At 36.3% G+C, this 19377-nt stretch overlaps 1 protein-coding gene and 1 non-coding gene across 2 annotated transcripts in view; one reads left to right on the forward strand and one right to left on the reverse strand.

Annotated features, from left to right (window-relative positions):
- The window catches only part of LOC114359754 (ankyrin repeat and KH domain-containing protein 1), a 124332-nt gene that overhangs the window by 98901 nt on the left and 6054 nt on the right, over window positions 1-19377 (forward strand). Inside the window, exons 16-17 of the mRNA XM_028314252.1 lie at window positions 4927-5052; window positions 11839-11847. Of these exons, the coding sequence (XP_028170053.1) occupies window positions 4927-5052; window positions 11839-11847 (135 nt within the window). The remainder of the gene's footprint in view (window positions 1-4926; window positions 5053-11838; window positions 11848-19377) is intronic.
- On the reverse strand, window positions 10423-10540 carry LOC114359773 (U5 spliceosomal RNA). The gene has a single exon (XR_003656447.1). It is a non-coding gene; the product is annotated as a U5 spliceosomal RNA (small nuclear RNA).

Consider the following 19377-nt stretch of genomic DNA (forward strand, 5'->3'; position numbering starts at 1 on the left):
GGCCTGCGTGTAGCGCTGTCAACTAAAACCTAAAGTAGAGATTATTCCCACCTGCTACCTACAATATAAATTAGAACGTAAATTAATAAGCGCAGGTACTGTTCTCAATTCTTATTTCTACCCATCTGCTCCCTATAATATAGTAAACAATCACAATTCCAATATCAGACCTACCGAGTATCCTAGTAGTAGTAGAGTCGATATTGGACCAGTGAGGCGCAGGAGAATACTGAATTATGTAAACAAGAACGTGACCTCCACCAGAGGCCTGCTCTCCTGGTAGCGGCGCTGTATAATACAGGATGCAAATGCCTGTTTACCACGAGCCCCTGAACTTGAAGTTTGAACATGTTCATACATAAAACATGGGGCAATTGTCTTGAATAAAAAATGCTCATTTTGTAGATTGTTGCACAGGTTGATGGCAGTTAATAGACCTCTAGTAGCGTATAATGATTACTAGAATGGCCCCAATGAAATTTCATTGGTAACAACAAAGTTCATTAAGCTCCAATAAAGAGTACATGTAATTACAATGGTGCTTATTTGAAGCAGACTGGTATCGCCAATGTCGAGTGTTTAAAGAGACAATGGACGAGAGTGGAGTTTGAAGTTATCCCGGTGATCATTTCACATCTACCTTTACTGATTATGTTACATTAGTCTCTACTATTATAACGCCCGAATTCATTAACATTACTATGAGGTCTCACAGTGCACGTGGACGCACAGGTTGACACAGGAACCAATCATAGAGCTTTATTCAACGCTCGATTTGCTGCTTCACATAAGCACGGGCGTAAGTTTTGCATGAATAGCCACGAGATTTCAATAAATCTTTCTCATCAGTATGCGAATTCGATTCCCGTATTTATTTCAAAAGTAGTACCTTTCCGAATCTAAATTTATTTTCTGAAAAATGTGTGAAAATTCACGTATTTCATGGGTATCAAAAGGCAATTAGGTAAAACGTTATTCAATAAGTAATGCTGCTTTATATTTATCATTTACCTACAGCGTTTTTTAAAAGAGTTTAATTTCAATATTGAGCTAGCAAAGGCGTGCAAAAATTGAATGGTAGGTATTTACTTCAAGTTTTGCAATGATATGATCTCAGATCTTTCTATGATCTGAGGATATGATAAAAAATAACAATTGCAAATATTGATCAATCTTATTGAACCAAACCGTGTATTAGGTTTAGGTATCATCAATTAATTAGTTATCAAACCAGAAACACTTCTCTCAGCCTAATCCTTGGGATATAACATCGTAATCAGCCTACCAGCACGCGACCCCTGGGAAATTATGTATGAAACTTTAAGACGAATTTGACGTTGATCCACCTTGGCAGAATTTGCGAACATCATGAATAATGTGCGAATACGTTTATGAACTACCCACAACTATTTACCAACTATAGTTAATTCATAATAAGGGCAGTTATCGGCTTAGCGATTAGAATAGATATTTGACTAAATAATGTCGTAGTTATTTCAATAATTGTTTAAGCAATTTACAACCTATTCGAAATAGATGAAAATGATCCCTTTGCTATGAACATTATAATGTTATTATTTATTTAAAGCTTACATGAATAACACTGCATATAAGACGGACTTAATGCCAGTCGGCAATCTCCTCTAGTCAACCTGATAATAACGTAGGCGGTACAATAATATAATCATTTAGGAAATGTACTTTGTAGGTACAATAAAGATTAAATATACTTTCCTGAAACGTTTGCTCACTGAAACTCTACATAATTTCTCCATACAATGTAATATCANTAAATCCCAAACCGGTGGGTATAAAGACACAAATTTTGGCATGTAGGTTCCTTATTAGGGTCTAGGGGTGTTATCAGAAAGGATTTTTTAAGGGGGTGAAATGGGGGTCCAAAGTTTGTAGGGCGAAACAAAATTAGTTACACTATTTAATTCTAAACTTTACAGGATACATTCCTATCGATAAATGAATAAACACGTGTTTCAGGTTATTTCAGAATTCAACCCCTAAAAGGGGGAAATTGGGTAAAAATGTCTAAAAATCAACATGAGTATTTATTACTGATACATGGCATTGTCCGTTTTAAGTGACATAACATTTGTAACCTTGAAATGAATGGAAAAAAATCGATATTTTTTTACAGTTTTGGCAATAACCGTCAGTTTTATTCGTTAATATTCTAAAATCAATCAATAAAACAAGAACAAGTGTAATACCTACAGTATTGCCACTTTTATCAAGAGTGAAAACTTGACATTGCTATTGCATTTATTCAACTGTCTTTATTTTTAAAATTCGTGGCTTTTTATTGAACTACAGCCCCGTGTTTCACATAAAATATCATGCTTTTTATAAAATATCCCTTGAAAGTCGATAAATTGCTTTAATTTAGATTCTGTAAGCAATTATTTGACATGTCCTTTAAAACGGACAAAAACAATTTAAGGGTTAAGACGAATTTGACGTTGATCCACCTTGGCAGAATTTGCGAACATCATGAATAATGTGCGAATACGTTTATGAACTACCCACAACTAGGTATTTACCAACTATAGTTAATTTCATAATGAGGGCAGTTATCGGCTTAGCGATTAGAATAGATATTTTACTAAATATGTCGTAGTTATTTCAATAATTGTTTAACCCTAGATAGCTAACCTCCGTCGATTCGACGGGCATTGAAAAGAAATAACGTTGTAACTTTTTAATGCCACGTCCAAACGTTTTGTCCCTGCTAGCCAACTCAGTGGCCGGGGAGTCCTTTGCAGTGGTGTAGGCAGTGGACAGGTAAGTTTCATAGTTTTTGAGATATTTGATCTTTGCCCGTCGTTTCGACGGATGGTTAGCTTTACCGTAAGTAATTTAGTTCAAGTTCACGTATACATTTTTTTAAGAAATTTGAGATTTTTTTAGATTTTCATCTTGTTTTCATTAAAAAACGATAAAATAATAAATCTACTACTATAAGAAGTTACTAACGATGCCCTGGATGCTAGTCCTGCCCGTGTGACCGAAGACTTTCTGGTGGAAGATGATTTGCAAAGTAATCATAATTATTAACCATCAGATTATGAAAAAAGTTATGTAAGCCCACCACCAGACTTGTCTTCAGATGTGGAACGTGATTCGTCAATTAATTCAAATACCGTTCCCTCGGAAATTACAAAAATCAGCATTATATCATATTAAAATATGCAGTAAACATAAAGTTGATTTTTGTGTCACTTGCACTAAAAAGAAAAAAAAAATTTTATGATTTTATTACTTTTAATGTTTTTACGTACCATATTAAGTCAAAAAACCGATTGCTTTATTTAAAATTTTCATTGATATTGCATGTCAAAGTGGTTACTTACAAAATGTTCCAATTTCTTTAGAGGTCTACGAAAAAATATTTTAATTTAATAAATAAATAAATAAGGTGAATTTAAATAATGCACATTTATTCACAAACATATGAAGGAACCAAACTGTAAAAAAGACTTAGATTTTTTAAATTACTTCGTCCAAAAAATATAATTTTTTAGTACCCGTCGTTTCGACGGATGGTTAGCTTAAACAGGGTACGCCGGAAGGTTAGCTATCTAGGGTTAAGCAATTTACAACCTATTCGAAATAGATGAAAATGATCCCTTTGCTATGAACATTATAAGGTTATTATTTATTTAAAGCTTACATGAATAACACTGTATATAAGACGGACTTCAACCTGATTATAACGTAGGCGGTACAATAATATAATCATTTAGGAAATGTACTTTGTAGGTACAATAAAGATTAAATATACTTTCCTGAAACGTTTGCTCACTGAAACTCTACATAATTTCTCCATACAATTTAATATCAAATTAATGCTTTGTTAACTATTCTAAGTGTAACGTTTCATTTACCTACACAAACGAGAATACAATTACAAATATAAACAGAATATTAAAGAGGATTACATCTACTTATTATTATTCCCTTTGTATCAGTAATTTATGTTATCAGGCTTGATTTATCTAATTGGGAGCTATGTAGTTGTAACATATTAATAGGTAACTTACCAATTAATTTGGCATTATCGCAAATCCTCACATGAATAAGTAGATTATAATCATTACACTAGGTGGTTGTGAGATACCAAAATAATGATAATTATTTTTTTTGATGTGGCAGCAAAATAAATGATATACTAGCGGCCGCCCGCGACTTCGTGCGCGTGGACCCCGTTTTACCCCCTTAGGGGTTGAATTTTGCAAAATCCCGTCTTAGTGAGCACCTACGTTCTAAAAGGAACCCCCATGCAAAATTAGAGACTCCTAGCACTTGTACTTTCAGAGATTTCGTGATATGTGAGTGATTCGTCTATTTCTCCATGATTTCCAGCGGGAGCATCATTTTGCTCTTAAGTAGGTATGACTTTTGTCCGATTATTCGACGGTTCAACCTTGGCCTACCTGCTTTCATCAATCAGCTTCCAAATCCGAAGGAGAGCAATAAAATTAACTCAGCGGATTAACTGCTTAAAGAAACGAAGTAAATAAACTTTTGTGTCGGAAGGAAGTTAGAAATAAAGGGTACAGGCGTGATAAATTAATAACGCAAAAGTAGAGCTTCTTCTAGATACGACTAATTTATTATTCTTAGCAGAAGTTGTAGAACAACATCTCTAGAGCATTAATTGTTTATTTTTCATCATTATAGTTTGTCCTTCATAGAATAAAAAATGTAGGTACCTACTCGTATTCGCTAAATCCACAGAAAACTCTGCAGTTCTTCAAGCAAACGAAATACGATTACGGTTTCGTCGAAATTTTTAGACAAACGATAATTATATCATTTAATTCTGTTTATTAAATTTTCGACAGTTACAATTCGTTAATAAGGACTTAACTTTAGATAGTATGTGGTGTAAACTTAACCTATCTTTCACAGTGGTCCCAGTCACCAGTCAGCGTGGCTGGTGGTGCCACCGATTGCCCGCCGGAGGGGTTCCGCCGTGCCGCAAGGGGTTCCTTCTCAGCCATCCTGGATCTGCTCACAGCCACGGCTAATTTGACGGTGAGTTCCAAAAAAAATATTGATAGATTCGTAAATTCTTTGTAAAAAAAATCTATACTCTATTACTCCTCTCAGTAGCCAGTCAGCGTAAAGTCCGTAAGTAGAGTACTAATAGTCCGATAGCTTCTTCGCATCCGAGTAACTTTTGCGGTCATCAGAACTGCTCATAAGTTGTCAACAAACTAACTTGTCGTAAAAAAAGCGAATGCCAGACCAAAGGCTTCTTTGAGTCCTCTCGGATTTTCTTCGGATATTTCTCGATTAGCCTGGAAACGCTCACATTTAGCCCTGCCGGGCTAGAATGCGCGCCGTGATAAATTCTTAGCGATCATTTTAGTTCACAAACGTATGGGCTTATCACGTAAAATGGATTAAATAGCGCTTTATAGCTTATTGCGGCCTAACTTACACCTACTGGTTAAGTAGGTACTATTCTTATTAGTAAATAACAAAGTCGCAGTAATTCGATACTCCACAAGCTAAAATAAGCATGACGAACAGAAACTGTGTAACTTGCTTATTATTGTCATCAAAAATACATTTACAAGACAACAAAAATAATATGTACTAGCAAACTAATGTTTTCATTCTTCTAGTTTAATATTGGACTTACACTATAAGAAGTACACACGTGAAATATTTTATCAACCGCAACTCTACATTCAGGATCGGGTAACATAGTAGATTTTTAAGTGTTAAGTAGTAGAATGTAAGAATACCTGACTTACAAAGTTACCAAGCTTAAGCTTAGGCGCAGACCAGCGACTTTTAGTTGGTCGATAGTTGGGCCCAATTTTTTGTATGAAGAATCGGCCGATACCAAATCAGTGTAATGTGCGCACTTTCATACATCTCCATACTGATTAACAGCCCGGCCCAACTATCGGCCAACTAATAAATCTGTAGTCTGCGCCTAGGCTAAATATAGAATGTATTTTATTTGTGTGATTTACACTAAACCCAAACACGTGCTAAAAGTAAAAGTAAAAGGTAAAACATCCAACAATTTCCACCTCCCCAATATAAGGTCCANTCCCTTCAGCCCGGATTAAATATCTAAATACCCACATATGCCTTTGAAGTCCGCGAATAGGGTGGAATTATTTCTGAGACGTAAGTAATTTTCTTTTACCAAGAATTTCGATTGGGGACAGTTATGCCTTTAGGGCTGAATCGATAATGCTGGCTGGCTTCGAGAAAGGATAGTGGCTATTTGGCATAATTATTGCTGACATAAAAATAAATTATGACAAACTACGATTTGCTGAATATTAAACTGATACCTAAATATTGATTATGAGGGTTTTGGTTTCCAAACAAGTACCTGTCTAATACCCATTCCTAAGAGGGTTTTTTCTGTTATTATTATACTTACTAGCTTTCCGCCCGCGGCTTCGCCCGCGTGGAATTTTGTCTGTCACAGAAAAACTTTATCGCGCGCGTTCCTGTTACAAAAACCGGGATAAAAACTATCCTATGTCCTTTCCCGGGACTCAAACTAATCGGTTCAGTGGTTTAGGCGTGAAAGCAAGACAGGCAGACAGAGTTACTTTCGCATTTATAATATTAGGTGATTCGATATGGTTTGTAGGTGTCTTTCTGCCAAAATACTATAGACTGTTGTTTGTAGAGAGACCGCGGCATCTAATTTATTACTCATGTCGTTTTTCATAAAGTTTACAAAGGCTTTCGTGGTAATTATTCAAATTCCATTTTCAAAGAAAACAAAGCCTTCATTTTACGTTATTCAAGGTAAATCCCAACATAAACGATGGCTTTCAAAACAGAGCAGGATAAACAAAAATCCTGTTTAAAAATTTCTCATGAGCTGGCCGCAACATTACCAGATAAATGAAGGTAGGGTAGAGAGTAAAAACTACTTTCTACCTACTCTTAGATATAATAGTTAGTTTAAACTGCAAATAGCCTTTTGCGCCGGAACCGGAAACGGCGCCATATTAGATAATAAAACGGCCTCGTGCTCGTGCTATCCGGTCGTTTGCTATGAACCTATTTGCTAAGAACTTCCCTGGACCTACATTGTTGAAGGAAACAGCTAGCTCACTAGAAATAGGAAAACTACTGAAGTCAGAACCAATTTCAGATATATCGTTAATTGGCTTTCCTATATCATTAAATTTTTGTTTTAAATTCAAAATATGTAAGTACCTACTTACTTAATGAGTATGATCTTTTGACGTTAAATTAAATGATGTAGAGAGATATATATTCACAAACATTACTATGAGGTCTCACAGTGCGCGTGGACGTACAGGGTGACACATGAACCAATCACAGAGTTCTATTCAACGCTGTGCGTTCGATTTGCTGCTTCACTTAAGCAAGCATCGTTTGTGAATACGGACGTTAATTGGCAAAAGATTTGAAAGAGTATTTACTAACTCAATGTTTTTTCTAGAATTCCTTACTAATCTATGGTATGGCTGATATTGCTCTTGTGCTGTAAATGCACTAGTATAACTCAGGAAAACTACTAAATGGGCTCTCCGGTGCGGTAATTGGATAAAACTCAAGCCATTGTTAACAAATTGTTGTTAGAACTGGAATGGTTATGAACTTAGTTTCCCGGGATTGGTATAGTAACCATATTATGAGAATATTCATAGTATCTAGCTTCATGTAAGCAGAGCTTTTACGGAAAATATTAGGTGGACCGACGATCTGGTAAAGGTCGCGGGAAGAGCCTGGATGCGGGCAGCGCAGGACCGTGCATTGTGGAAAACCTTGGAGGAGGCCTTTGTCCAGCAGTGGACGTCATTTGGCTGAAACGAACGAACGATTAGGTAATATTTTGTGATTTTGCAGACTGACATAGGTTAAGCTGATCTTTAAAGCAACTATCTTACGTTTACCATTGGATCACAAAAGTGACTGAGTTTCTTCCGCCATCCACTTCTCAGCACCAGCCCATCATATGTTGTTCCAAAGTGGTGGTAGGGCAAGAAGCTACATTTGGGACGTGTAAAGTACCCTGGAATGGGCCTAAATACTGAATAAAAGATTTGATTTGATTTTAATACAATTAACAAAATATTACCTAACTAGCGGCCGCCCGCGACTTCGTACGCGTGGATCCCGTTTTGGGTTTGGATCCCCTTAGCGTGGAGTTTCGTAAAATCCTTTCTTAGCAGATGCCTACGTCATAACATCTACCTGCATGCCACAGCCCGATCCGTCCAGTGGTTTGGGCTGTGCGTTGATAGACCACTATGTCAGTCAGTCAGTCAGTCATCTTTGAGTTATATATTATTAGATATCTAGGCACAATTGACAATACGAAATCACCTAACAAATATCATCTCGTTGGCAACAACCAACGTCACAACTAGACAAACATCTGAAAGAGGGTCCTTACTTTTCCTCACAAAATATGCTTTAAAACTTCATCCTCTCTCGACCCTTGTAACATGTTTCATAAAAGCCACAAAACATCTAAAGCCGATGTTGTAAATTCGCTCATATTTTCATGACTTCGGGGATTAAGTAAGTAGGCATTTCCGAAAGAAAAACTTGGGAATGTAATGTTTTTCTCGCTAACAGAAAATAATAATGATTCAGAGAAATATTACTACAGGCTTGTTTCAGCCTGAGGCATGGTGGTAAATCTAGTAAACCATGCCACGAACATTGGCAAAATGTAGCTTTATTTCGCTTTATTTTAGCCTACCTAAATTATGTAAGTAACATTAAACATTTTGATTGATTAAGTAAGATCACTATGAAATTAATAACTAACATACTATTACGCTCGTATTCAAAAAAAGATACTTGCTTAAGTGAAGCAGCAAATCGAACGCACAGCGTTGAATAGAGCTCTGTGACTGGTTCGTGTGTCACCCTGTGCGTCCACGCGCACTGGGAGACCTCATAGTAATGTTTGTGAATACGGGCGGTAATGTATAAGGAAGGAGGGACTTCTAATGTTAATGACACTCAAACAAAAGAATATCACTGTAGATAATGGATGGTCCTATCGTCAATATACTTTAGTAGTTTAGTGTTATGTAGAGCGAAATTTGACCTCTCAAATCAATATTGTTTCTTTCAGGTCACTCACACAGAGGTTTTATTTCTACACATCTCTCTATCTATCGTTTACATTCGTTTATCTGGACAGTGGACACAGAGCACCGGCAGGCGATACGAGTTTTCCAGTTCTTGATTCGAAAAATAAAAAATAAAACAGTGAAGCCATGATAGCAGTGCCAGTTTCCGCGGCAAGGCGCTACCTGCACGAAATTATCCAATTTCCGGTAGCGCACCGTCCGGCAATTTTCCGGTGGCCGGCCATCCGGATCGGAGGCATTCCGGTTCGATATAACGAAGACAATCTCGTTATCCGATGATACGAACACCGGGTTTTATGACTGAATATTTCGTAAAGGATACTAAAAAGCAATATTTATTTTTACTCCTGTTTTTATTTACGATTTGTTATAAAATATTGAAATGCCAATCAGCGAAAACCATACTCTTTGGTAGTATCCAATACGTTACTAACAAGATAGACAAAAAGAGGGAGATTCATTATACTTACGTTACATAGTAAGGTGCCGTGTCGTGAAACGTAATTTACTAGAGAATACGTTGTTTTGGCTTTATTCGTCCCTCTCATTCAAGTTGTATTTGCTGAGTCTGTTGAATAGACCTAGTGGGGTATTCCACACACGTGCGCACAATTTACGGGCGTCGGGCAATTCCATATAAGTAATCGGTTCCACAGTCAAATGGGCTATGCGGTTTTATTTTAGCCCTAATGGATTTGAGATCAGATAATAACATAATATTTCCTAAAGCATAAAAGGATATTTCCTAAAGCGGGAGCTTTCGATCTCGGTTCCGCAACTATTCTAACTAGTCAACAATTAGGTTGACTGTCAATTGCCAGTTATGAAAACCATTTCCATCCACTCGCAATCACCGATTGATTGGCCTGTCGCTCATCGTAGTTAACAGAGTTAGCGCCGGACAGCCGATTAGTCAACTAGCGTAGTGGTGTGGCACGATTTCAGCTTTGTTGTGATTCGTGAGCTATGAGCTTACCTACTTTTACAGGTTTCGCCCGCCATTTCAGCTTTAAAATGACGTAATTCATGTGCGGTAGGTAGGCTTAACACGTTTATTGGCTGCTATTTCAGCTTTAAATAAATGTTGTTGCGTACGCTGTGGGTTGTGGGCTTACTTTTACTGCTACTTGCGGTTATTTTAATGTTAGTTGTAAAATAAAACTTAGTTTGCTGCACTATAAATACTAACAACATTTACGCTAATCTAATTAATTACCAGTTTACCGGGAATATAGGATAACTAATACTTCTTTGTCGTTCTCATCTTTACTTTCAGTTTCTGAACCCCGCGTGAGCAGGGCTTTTCAAAAATAGAGTTAGACTCATTTGAGTGTTCCCCTCCACGGAAATCTTTAGTAAAAGGCGAAAGATTTATACGTATTGAAGGGAAACCAGAGTGACGATGTTGGCGGTCGTCGGACTACTTAAGTTCTGGAAAAAATCAAATGATACCGCGAGTCAACTCAGCACAGCTCCATCTAGCGGCGCTGATGAGAAACACGACATGTGACTGCTTGTGCTTGTAATAGCAACGTAATGTAGACTCAACATTGTAGAGACCGCTTGGCTCTATCTTTTTGTTGAATTTTATTTTAATTTAAAAGTAGGTAAAGTCATTTTTGGGAATAATGTTTTCATTTTTTTTTAGTTGCATAAGATGGGTAACTGTTCAGTTGACACTATAAAATCCATTTTATAGATACCTACATAGAGCAAGCATTATTCCAATCCGTAAAGAATGGCAGTGAATCGTTAAAGTTAATAATTGGCTTGTGCAATGGCCCAATGGACGACCTGTTATCGCCGTATTTGATGAAGCCAGGATATTTTAAAACAAACTCAATTTACCGCCAAGCTGAGCTAATTGGCAACTCGGTGTCGGTTCTGCTGTAAGTTATTGAAAAATATTTAAACACCAGATTGGTATGGGAATTGGGAACACAAACATGTTAATTCGCATCATAAAACTCAATTATAAAGTCGAATTTTGGAAAAAAAGCACGCAGTAAGCGTGTCGTCGTGAATAGAGTATTCGGTAGTACCTACCTATGGTGTACCTACTTATTCTTTGCGAACTAGTCTAAGTCAATACTTAAGTAACTACACCCTTTTTTTACAAACGACTGTCCTCTCAGTGTCTGGAAAAGATCGCTTCCTCCTAGCGATAAGACCGCCTAAATTGTGCTGGTTCACCCTGTCTTTTCTTTTAGGTGTCAGTTTGGTGTATAGTGTAACATTAAAGTATTAAATTCTATAACTATCTATAATTTGCATAGGTATCTATCTACTTAGCTAGACTACGAGTATATCTACACCTACTTAGATACTTTTTACTATTTACTTATTTTAGGTTTTAATTATTAAAATCAGTGGCAGTAGTAAGTAATTAAAAGTGTCCTTGTAATAACCTGCCTATCTACAAAATAAAACTAATTCCAGTACTTACTATCTAAATGCCTGTTTCAGGAGCACTCGGACGGAGCGACCACGCCGCGCAACGACAAATCCGGAGCCCACTCGCCAGCCGCTAATGAAGGTAGTTACATAATCTATCCGGATTAAAGGTTATCAGATACTAACAGGGAGAAGTCATAATTTGTCATACCAGTATGACCACGAGGACATGGGGGTGGAGAGAGAAGTGATCCCTATGTCAATGGTATGACTTAGATAGCGCATAAGCACACAAAGCAAGTAGGTTCCTGCGGTCAAACAGTAGGGTACCTCTTAAAATACATAATCTACCTACAACATTGTGTTCCTCCTTTACTCCCTTTTAGCCTAAAAGTTAATGGTAAGAGAATTGTTCCGTCCGCTGTGATGCCTCTGATTTATGTTAGTCATTGTATCGGGGAGTATCAGAAATCTATCCAAAAATATAAATGGGGGCGGCTTTCCTCGGCGAAAAGTAATTAGAATGCTCAATCTTTGGCCGACAAGTCGTTTGGAATATTTTTAACATGGAAGAATTTTTTAACTATTTTTTTCTTGAAATCTCATCAATTCTGTAACATTTTATAAATAGAAACTTCTACCCTTCAGTTTTTTTACTAGAGGTAAGGTAAGTGCCCCCTACTTCGGTATATTAAGGCTCTTACGACTTTAACATTTTATTTAAAAATAACCAAGCATGATATCAGTATGAAAGCTTTTGTATGCTAAACTTTGGTCTTTTGACAGTAACTTAATACATAAATTATAGTTATATAGTTTGAACTTTTTTTAATATTAATTGTTCTGCGGACCTCTTGTTTGGATCCTGTTTCGTGATAAAATTTTGCTCTGTTTCTAAGTTCGTGAACTCATGTCCCCTATTTCGGGATAAGGTTTTATGCATCGAGTTAGGATATTTTAATAATGATTAAGGGTTTAATAAATTTAAAAACGATAATATAAATTTAGAATAAATGTATTGTGTGAAATTGACGATATTACTTACCTGAAATATACTCAACATCAAATAAACCGCACCTTCCGTGACGCGAACTTTAACGATTTTCTTCTGACACAATCATGGTGCCCCATCAATATTGGTGTTATTTGAAAGCCCAATAAATATCCTTAAAGAAAAACACATTTTATTTCTTAATAAATGATTAACATATACCATAAATGTGACTTGAAAAAATACCTCACTTTGGGCCCACCTATGGGATCAATTAGACCAATTTTTATGGTTATAAAACCAAATAATGATCTCACGTGTCCTCTTTAACAGATGGATAGCGATTAATCCCAACTTAACAGTTTTATAGCCATAAAAGTTGGCTCTAGCGTAACTACCTATTTTTTAAAGAAGTGACTCTGGGTCCTTCTAAAGACACATTTTTGGGGTAAAAACCTTTCCTTGAATGCAATGAAGGTTAGAACTAGGCTTTTAAATGGTGCCAATATTGGTGGGAAGTGGGGAAGCATACGTTTGAAAATGCTTGTCGCGGGAGGTGCGATTTATTTGATGTCGAGTGTATGTATGAGAAATAATGTGTGTCTAGCTACCCAAGTAGCAATTGGTATTAATGGCAAAATCTTACTTGTCTTAACTCTATCTAAATTTACACTTAAGCTAAAACCAAATAAACTTAGGATAGAGATTTCTCTCTTTAAGAGTTTATATTCTTCATCGAGCACTACTTAAGCAAATTAAGAATATCCAAAACCAAGTTAAGTATTCTTGAGATAATTTGGTCTTAAGTTATTCTTAGCTTAAGTTAAAAAAAATCTTATTTTACTAAATTATGATTTTTTGTATACTCACTTAATACTAAATAGTATAGATGAAGTATTATTTAAGTGTTGCAANGAAAGGATAGTGGCATTTAGCATAATTATTGCTGACATAAAAATAAATTATGACAAACTACGATTTGCTGAATATTAAACTGATACCTAAAGATTGTTTTGGTAAAGAGATTGGGCATTATTTTCCAAACAAGTACCTATCTAATACCCATTCTTAAGAGGGTTTTTTCTGTTATTATTATACTTACTAGCTTTCCGCCCGCGGCTTCGCCCGCGTGAAATTTTGTCTGTCACAGAAAAACTTTATCGCGCGCGTTCCTGTTTCAAAAACCGGGATAAAAACTATCCTATGTCCTTTCCCGGGACTCAAACTAATCGGTTCAGTGGTTTAGGCGTGAAAGCAAGACAGGCAGACAGAGTTACTTTCGCATTTATAATATTAGGTGATTCGATATGGTTTGTAGGTGTCTTTCTGCCAAAAAACTATAGACTGTTGTTTGTAGAGAGACCGCGGCATCTAATTAATTACTCATGTCGTTGTTCATAAAGTTTACAAAGGCTTTCGTGGTAATTATTCAAATTCCATTTTCAAAGAAAACAAAGCCTTCATTTTACGTAATTCAAGGTAAATCCCAACATAAACGATGGCCAATGGTAAATCCCAACATAAATTTTTCATGAGCTGGCCGCAACATTGCCAGAAGTGAAGGTAGGATAGACGGTAAAAACTACTTTCTACCTACTCTTCGATATTATAGTTAGTTTAAACTGCAAATAGCCTTTTGCGCCGGAACCGGAAACGACGCCATATTAGATAATAAAACGGCCTCGTGCTCGTGCTATCCGGTCGTCTGGTAGGTACCTATTTGCCAAGAACTTCCCTGGACCTACATTGTAGAAGGAAACAGCTAGCTCACTAGATTAAGGATGAACTCATATTATGTACCACTAGCTGTAAAGTTACTTAAGTCTGGACCAATTTTCAGATATATCGTTAACTAGCGGCCGCCCGCGACTTCGTACACGTAAAAACATAGAAGAAAGAAAGAAAGAAAAAATGTTTATTCAGTATCATCGACAATACACTTACAATACTTATTATTATTTAATGAGAAGGTAATTACAATGATACTGAAAAGGTATCCACTCAGCATGGTGTCGTAGCATCTCAGTAGATAATGCCACGACGCTGGTCTTCCGTGGACACCCAAACAGGGAGAGCACTACTGAGCACAACAATTGCTTATGAATCATGGATGCATTTATACTAAGAATACATAATAATATAAATGCCTCATAAATACGTTACATATTGTACACCTTATATTTAACTCTTTACATAATTATAAGAAAGTTAGCACACAGTTACCATAACAACCATAGCAATACATGTTACTGATGAAACGTGGAACTTGAGGTGAGTGCATTTTAATTTGCATTAATTTCAGTTTGCTGTCCTATAAGTCTTTTTGCAAATTTAAAAGGAACCCTTTGTATTTATATTTAAAAGAAAACAATGAGAAACATTTTTTAAGGGGTGGAGGGATGTTGTTCCAACATTTCGTGGCTGAGTATCGAAAACTTCCACGAAATGCAGCTGTACTGTGGCTAGGACAACATAGAAGAGAAGCAGTTCTGATACGATTAGAAAATAACAATTTGTCATATAAATATGAGGGCGATTTATTTTGAATTACACCAAATAAAAGACATGCATAATGCAGTGAACGTCGAGATTGCATATTAATTAAATTATTGTGATTTAGAAACGGAGTAATATGAGATCTGGGAGGAATGGTAAAACAAAATCGTGCACACGAATTTTGAACTCTCTGTATTAACTTTTTGGTATAACCAAAGAGGCACTCGCCCATAACAGTATCAGCATAATTCAGTTTTGATAATATAAGCGCTTCGCAAAGCTTAATTCTTATATTAACATCCAAGAACATTCTAATCTTATATAGCACGCTAAGCCTGTAGTAACAATTTCTTACTATTTCCAAGACATGGTTATGAAACCGTAGCCTATTATCCATGAGAACTCCTAAGTTGCGGGCTTCAGTTACTTTCTCGACATCTGTGTCTCCTATCTTAATTGCAGGATTTAACTTTTCTATGCTGCTAATCTGAGTCGCAGAACCCAGCACGAGANGAGGAATGGTAAAACAAAATCGTGCACACAAGGACTTTTATACAAACTTCCAATCTCCGTTTTACCCTTTTAGGAGTTGATTTTTGCAAAATTCCGCCTTAGTGAGCACCTACGTTCTAAAAGGAACCCCCATGCAAAATTTGAGACACCTAGCATTTGCAGTTTCTGAGATTTCGTGATGAGTGAGTCAGTCAGTTATATCATTTAAGTATGTATTCATTCAAAATATGTAAGTACTTACTAAATAGTGTGATCTTTTGATGTTGAATTAAGTAAATGATGTAGAGAGAGTAGAGAAAAGATAACATCTTTCAAATTAAGAATTTAATTATGAAATTATTTATTAACTCAATGTTTTTTCTAGAATTCCATATCTGTGGTATGGCTGATATTGCTCTTGTGCTGTAAATGCACTAGTATAACTCAGGAAAACTACTAAATGGGCTCTCCGGTGCGGTAATTGGATAAAACTCAAGCCATTGCTAACAAATTGTTGTTAGAACTGGAATGGTTATGAACTTAGTTTCCCGGGATTGGTATAGTAACCATATTATGAGAATATTTATAGTATTTAGCTACCTTCATGTAAGCAGAGCTTTTACTTTATATTTTGTGAGAACACAAAGACTGACATAGATTAGCAGATGTTTAGCAAGTACCTTACGTTGGATTATAAAATATCACAAAAGGTGACTGAGTTTCTTCCGCCACTTCTTCTCAACACCAGCCCATATGTTGTCCTGAAGTGGTGGTAGGGCAAGCTATATTTCAGACATGTAAAGCTCCCTGGAAAGGGTGTATGATACTGAATAAAAGATTTGATTTGATTTCAATACAATTAACAAAATATTACCTAATATCTAAGCACAATAATTGTCAATTATTGACAGTACGAAATCACCTAACAAATACGAGTATCATCTCGTTGGCAACAACCAACGTCACAACTAGACAAACATCTGAAAGAGGGTCCTTACAAATTTGCTTCAAAACTTCATCCTCTCTCGACCCTTGTAACATGTTTCATAAAAGCCACAAAACATCTAAAGCCGATGTTGTAAATTCGCTCATATTTTCATGACTTCGGGGATTAAGTAAGTAGGCATTTCCGAAAGAAAAACTTGGGAATGTAATGTTTTTCTCGCTAACAGAAAATAATAATGATTCAGAGAAATATTACTACAGGCTTGTTTCAGCCTGAGGCATGGTGGTAAATCTAGTAAACCATGCCACGAACATTGGCAAAATGTTGCTTTATTTCGCTTTACTTTAGCCTACCAAAATAGGCATGTTGACACCACCCAATCAATTGACATACTTTTTAAAACTGTCAAAACGAAACTCTCCCATAGATTTTGTATGCAAGCAAGTGACGTCACTATTTTGTCAACTCAATCAAACTACTTTTCAACCGACTTCAAAAAAGGAGGAGGTTCTCAATTCGACCCGTATATTTTTTTTTTCAACTACAATGCGACCAAAAATCGTAATTTACAGGTAATTTAAAATTAATTAAGTTTTTAAGACCAGAATGAAGGGTCTTTTTAAAAAAGTTGTGATTTCGAATTATAGGGGTATGGTGTCAAACTGTTGCTTAAGTGAAGCAGCAAATCGAACGCACAGCGTTGAATAGAGCTCTGTGACTGGTTCGTGTGTCACCCTGTGCGTCCACGCGCACTGGGAGACCTCATAGTAATGTTTGTGAATACGGGGGGTAATGTATAAGGAAGGAGGGACTTCTAATGATAATGACACTCAAACAAAAGAATATCACTGTAGATAATGGATGGTCCGCTCGTCAATATACTTTAGTAGTTTACTGTTATGTACAGCGAAATGCGACCTCCCAAATCAATATTATTCCTTTCAGGTCACTCACACAGAGGTTCCATCTCTACACATCTCTCTATCTATCGTTTACATTCGTTTATCTGGACAGTGGACACAGAGCACCGGCAGGCGATACGAGATTTCCAGTTCTTGATTCGAAAAATAAAAAATAAAACAAACAGTGAAGCCATGATAGCAGTGCCAGTTTCCGCGGCAAGGCGCTACCTGCACGAAATTATCCAATTTCCGGTAGCGCACCGTCCGGCAATTTTCCGGTGGCCGGCCGTCCGGATCGGACACATTCCGGTTCGTTATAACGAAGACAATCTCGTTATCCAATGATTCGAACACCGGATTTTATGACTAAATATTTCGTAAAGGATACTAAAAAGCAATATTTATTTTTACTCCTGTTTTTATTTACGATTTATTATAAAATATTGAAATGCCAATCAGCGAAAACCATACTCTTTGGTAGTATCCAATACGTTACTAACAAGATAGACAAAAAGAGGAGATTCATTATACTTAACCTTTAACTACTGACGTGGGGGCCTCTCAGGCCTTGCACAAGTCAAATTGTTGAATTTCTCTTCTCCCACGTGCACGACACCCCCGAATCTTTTAGTACCTTCGAGTTCCATTGCGCCGAGGCTGTCAAAAACGGTGCACGTGATTGCACGCGCAATTTCAGTAGGTAAATTAATTTTAAAGTTTCTTGTGGGCCTCTCAGGCCCCCACCTCAGTATTGGCGTAACTTTTTTTCTTTATAGGTTTCATTTAGTTGTCGTCTTTTCTTGAAATAATTTGAAAAAATCTATAATATGGAGCCCACAGTACGTCGTCCGAGAGAAAGCGGTATCTCGGAAGTAAAAATAACCAGCATTTAACGAAAAATAGAAGAACAGTAGTTTTTGGCACGTATGCTAGGAAATGATAAGCCTGTACCTGTCTATCAAGATTTAAACGATGAAACCACGTGCCATACATGTATTTTAAAGATTGAAATGAAATTTACATTTTAAAAACATGTTTGGCTTCCTTCACTGAGCAAAGCAAGTTTATCCAGACTGTGTTTAATTCCCACTATTTGATGTGTGTAATTTTTTTCCCCCTATTTCATATTAGGATTACTGATATATCATTAGCTAAAAAGACTATTGAAAATTAAGATTCTAAGTTGATTTGATAACTTTATGAATATTTTTCATGATAACTTTGTGAATCATGATTTCATGAGATTTTTGCCAAAAATGCTACATGTTTTCTAAATATTGAAATAATACGTACTTATTAACAAATAATTTGCATAAAAACCCTAAAAAGATTATATATTTTTAAATATAGCACACATATGTACGGGCCTCTCAGGCCCCCACGTCAGTGTTTACGTGAAATTAAATCCACCTCAGTAGCTAAAGGTTAAGTACCTACATAGTAAGGTGCCGTGCCGTGTAACGTAATTTACTAGAGAATACGTTGTTTTGGCTTTATTCGTCCCTCTCATTCAAGTTGTATTTGCTGAGTCTGTAGAATAGACCTTGTGGGGTATGTATTCCACACACGTGCGCACAATTTACGGGCGTCGGGCAATTCCACTATAAGTAATCGGTTCCACAGTCAAATGGGCTATGCGGTTTTATTATAGCCCTAATGGATTTGAGATCAGAAGAACATAATTATTAATTTAGGTAACCTGCTCAGTATTTTAGAACAGACACAAAGAGAATATGCTTTAACTAAGTATTTATTTAAATAGTATGTCATCGATATAAAACTCATTTATTTCTGTAAGTAGGCTTTAAAAAAGCACTTTTACACGTCCCAGTATTAACCCTACCACTGCTTCAGGACAATAAATGGGCCAGTGCTCAGAAGAAGCAGCGCAAGAAACTCGGAAACTATTATTAAATAAAAATAATTAACATAATTAAATTTTAATTTATTTGGTTAGTTACTTTAATGCGTCTCGTACCATTTATGGACAAGTCTCTAACAAAACTTTTTGATACC

The sequence above is a fragment of the Ostrinia furnacalis genome, unplaced genomic scaffold (genome assembly GCF_004193835.3).
Source record: "Ostrinia furnacalis isolate ACB-3 unplaced genomic scaffold, ASM419383v2 OfSCF4655, whole genome shotgun sequence".
Taxonomy (NCBI): domain Eukaryota; kingdom Metazoa; phylum Arthropoda; class Insecta; order Lepidoptera; family Crambidae; genus Ostrinia; species Ostrinia furnacalis.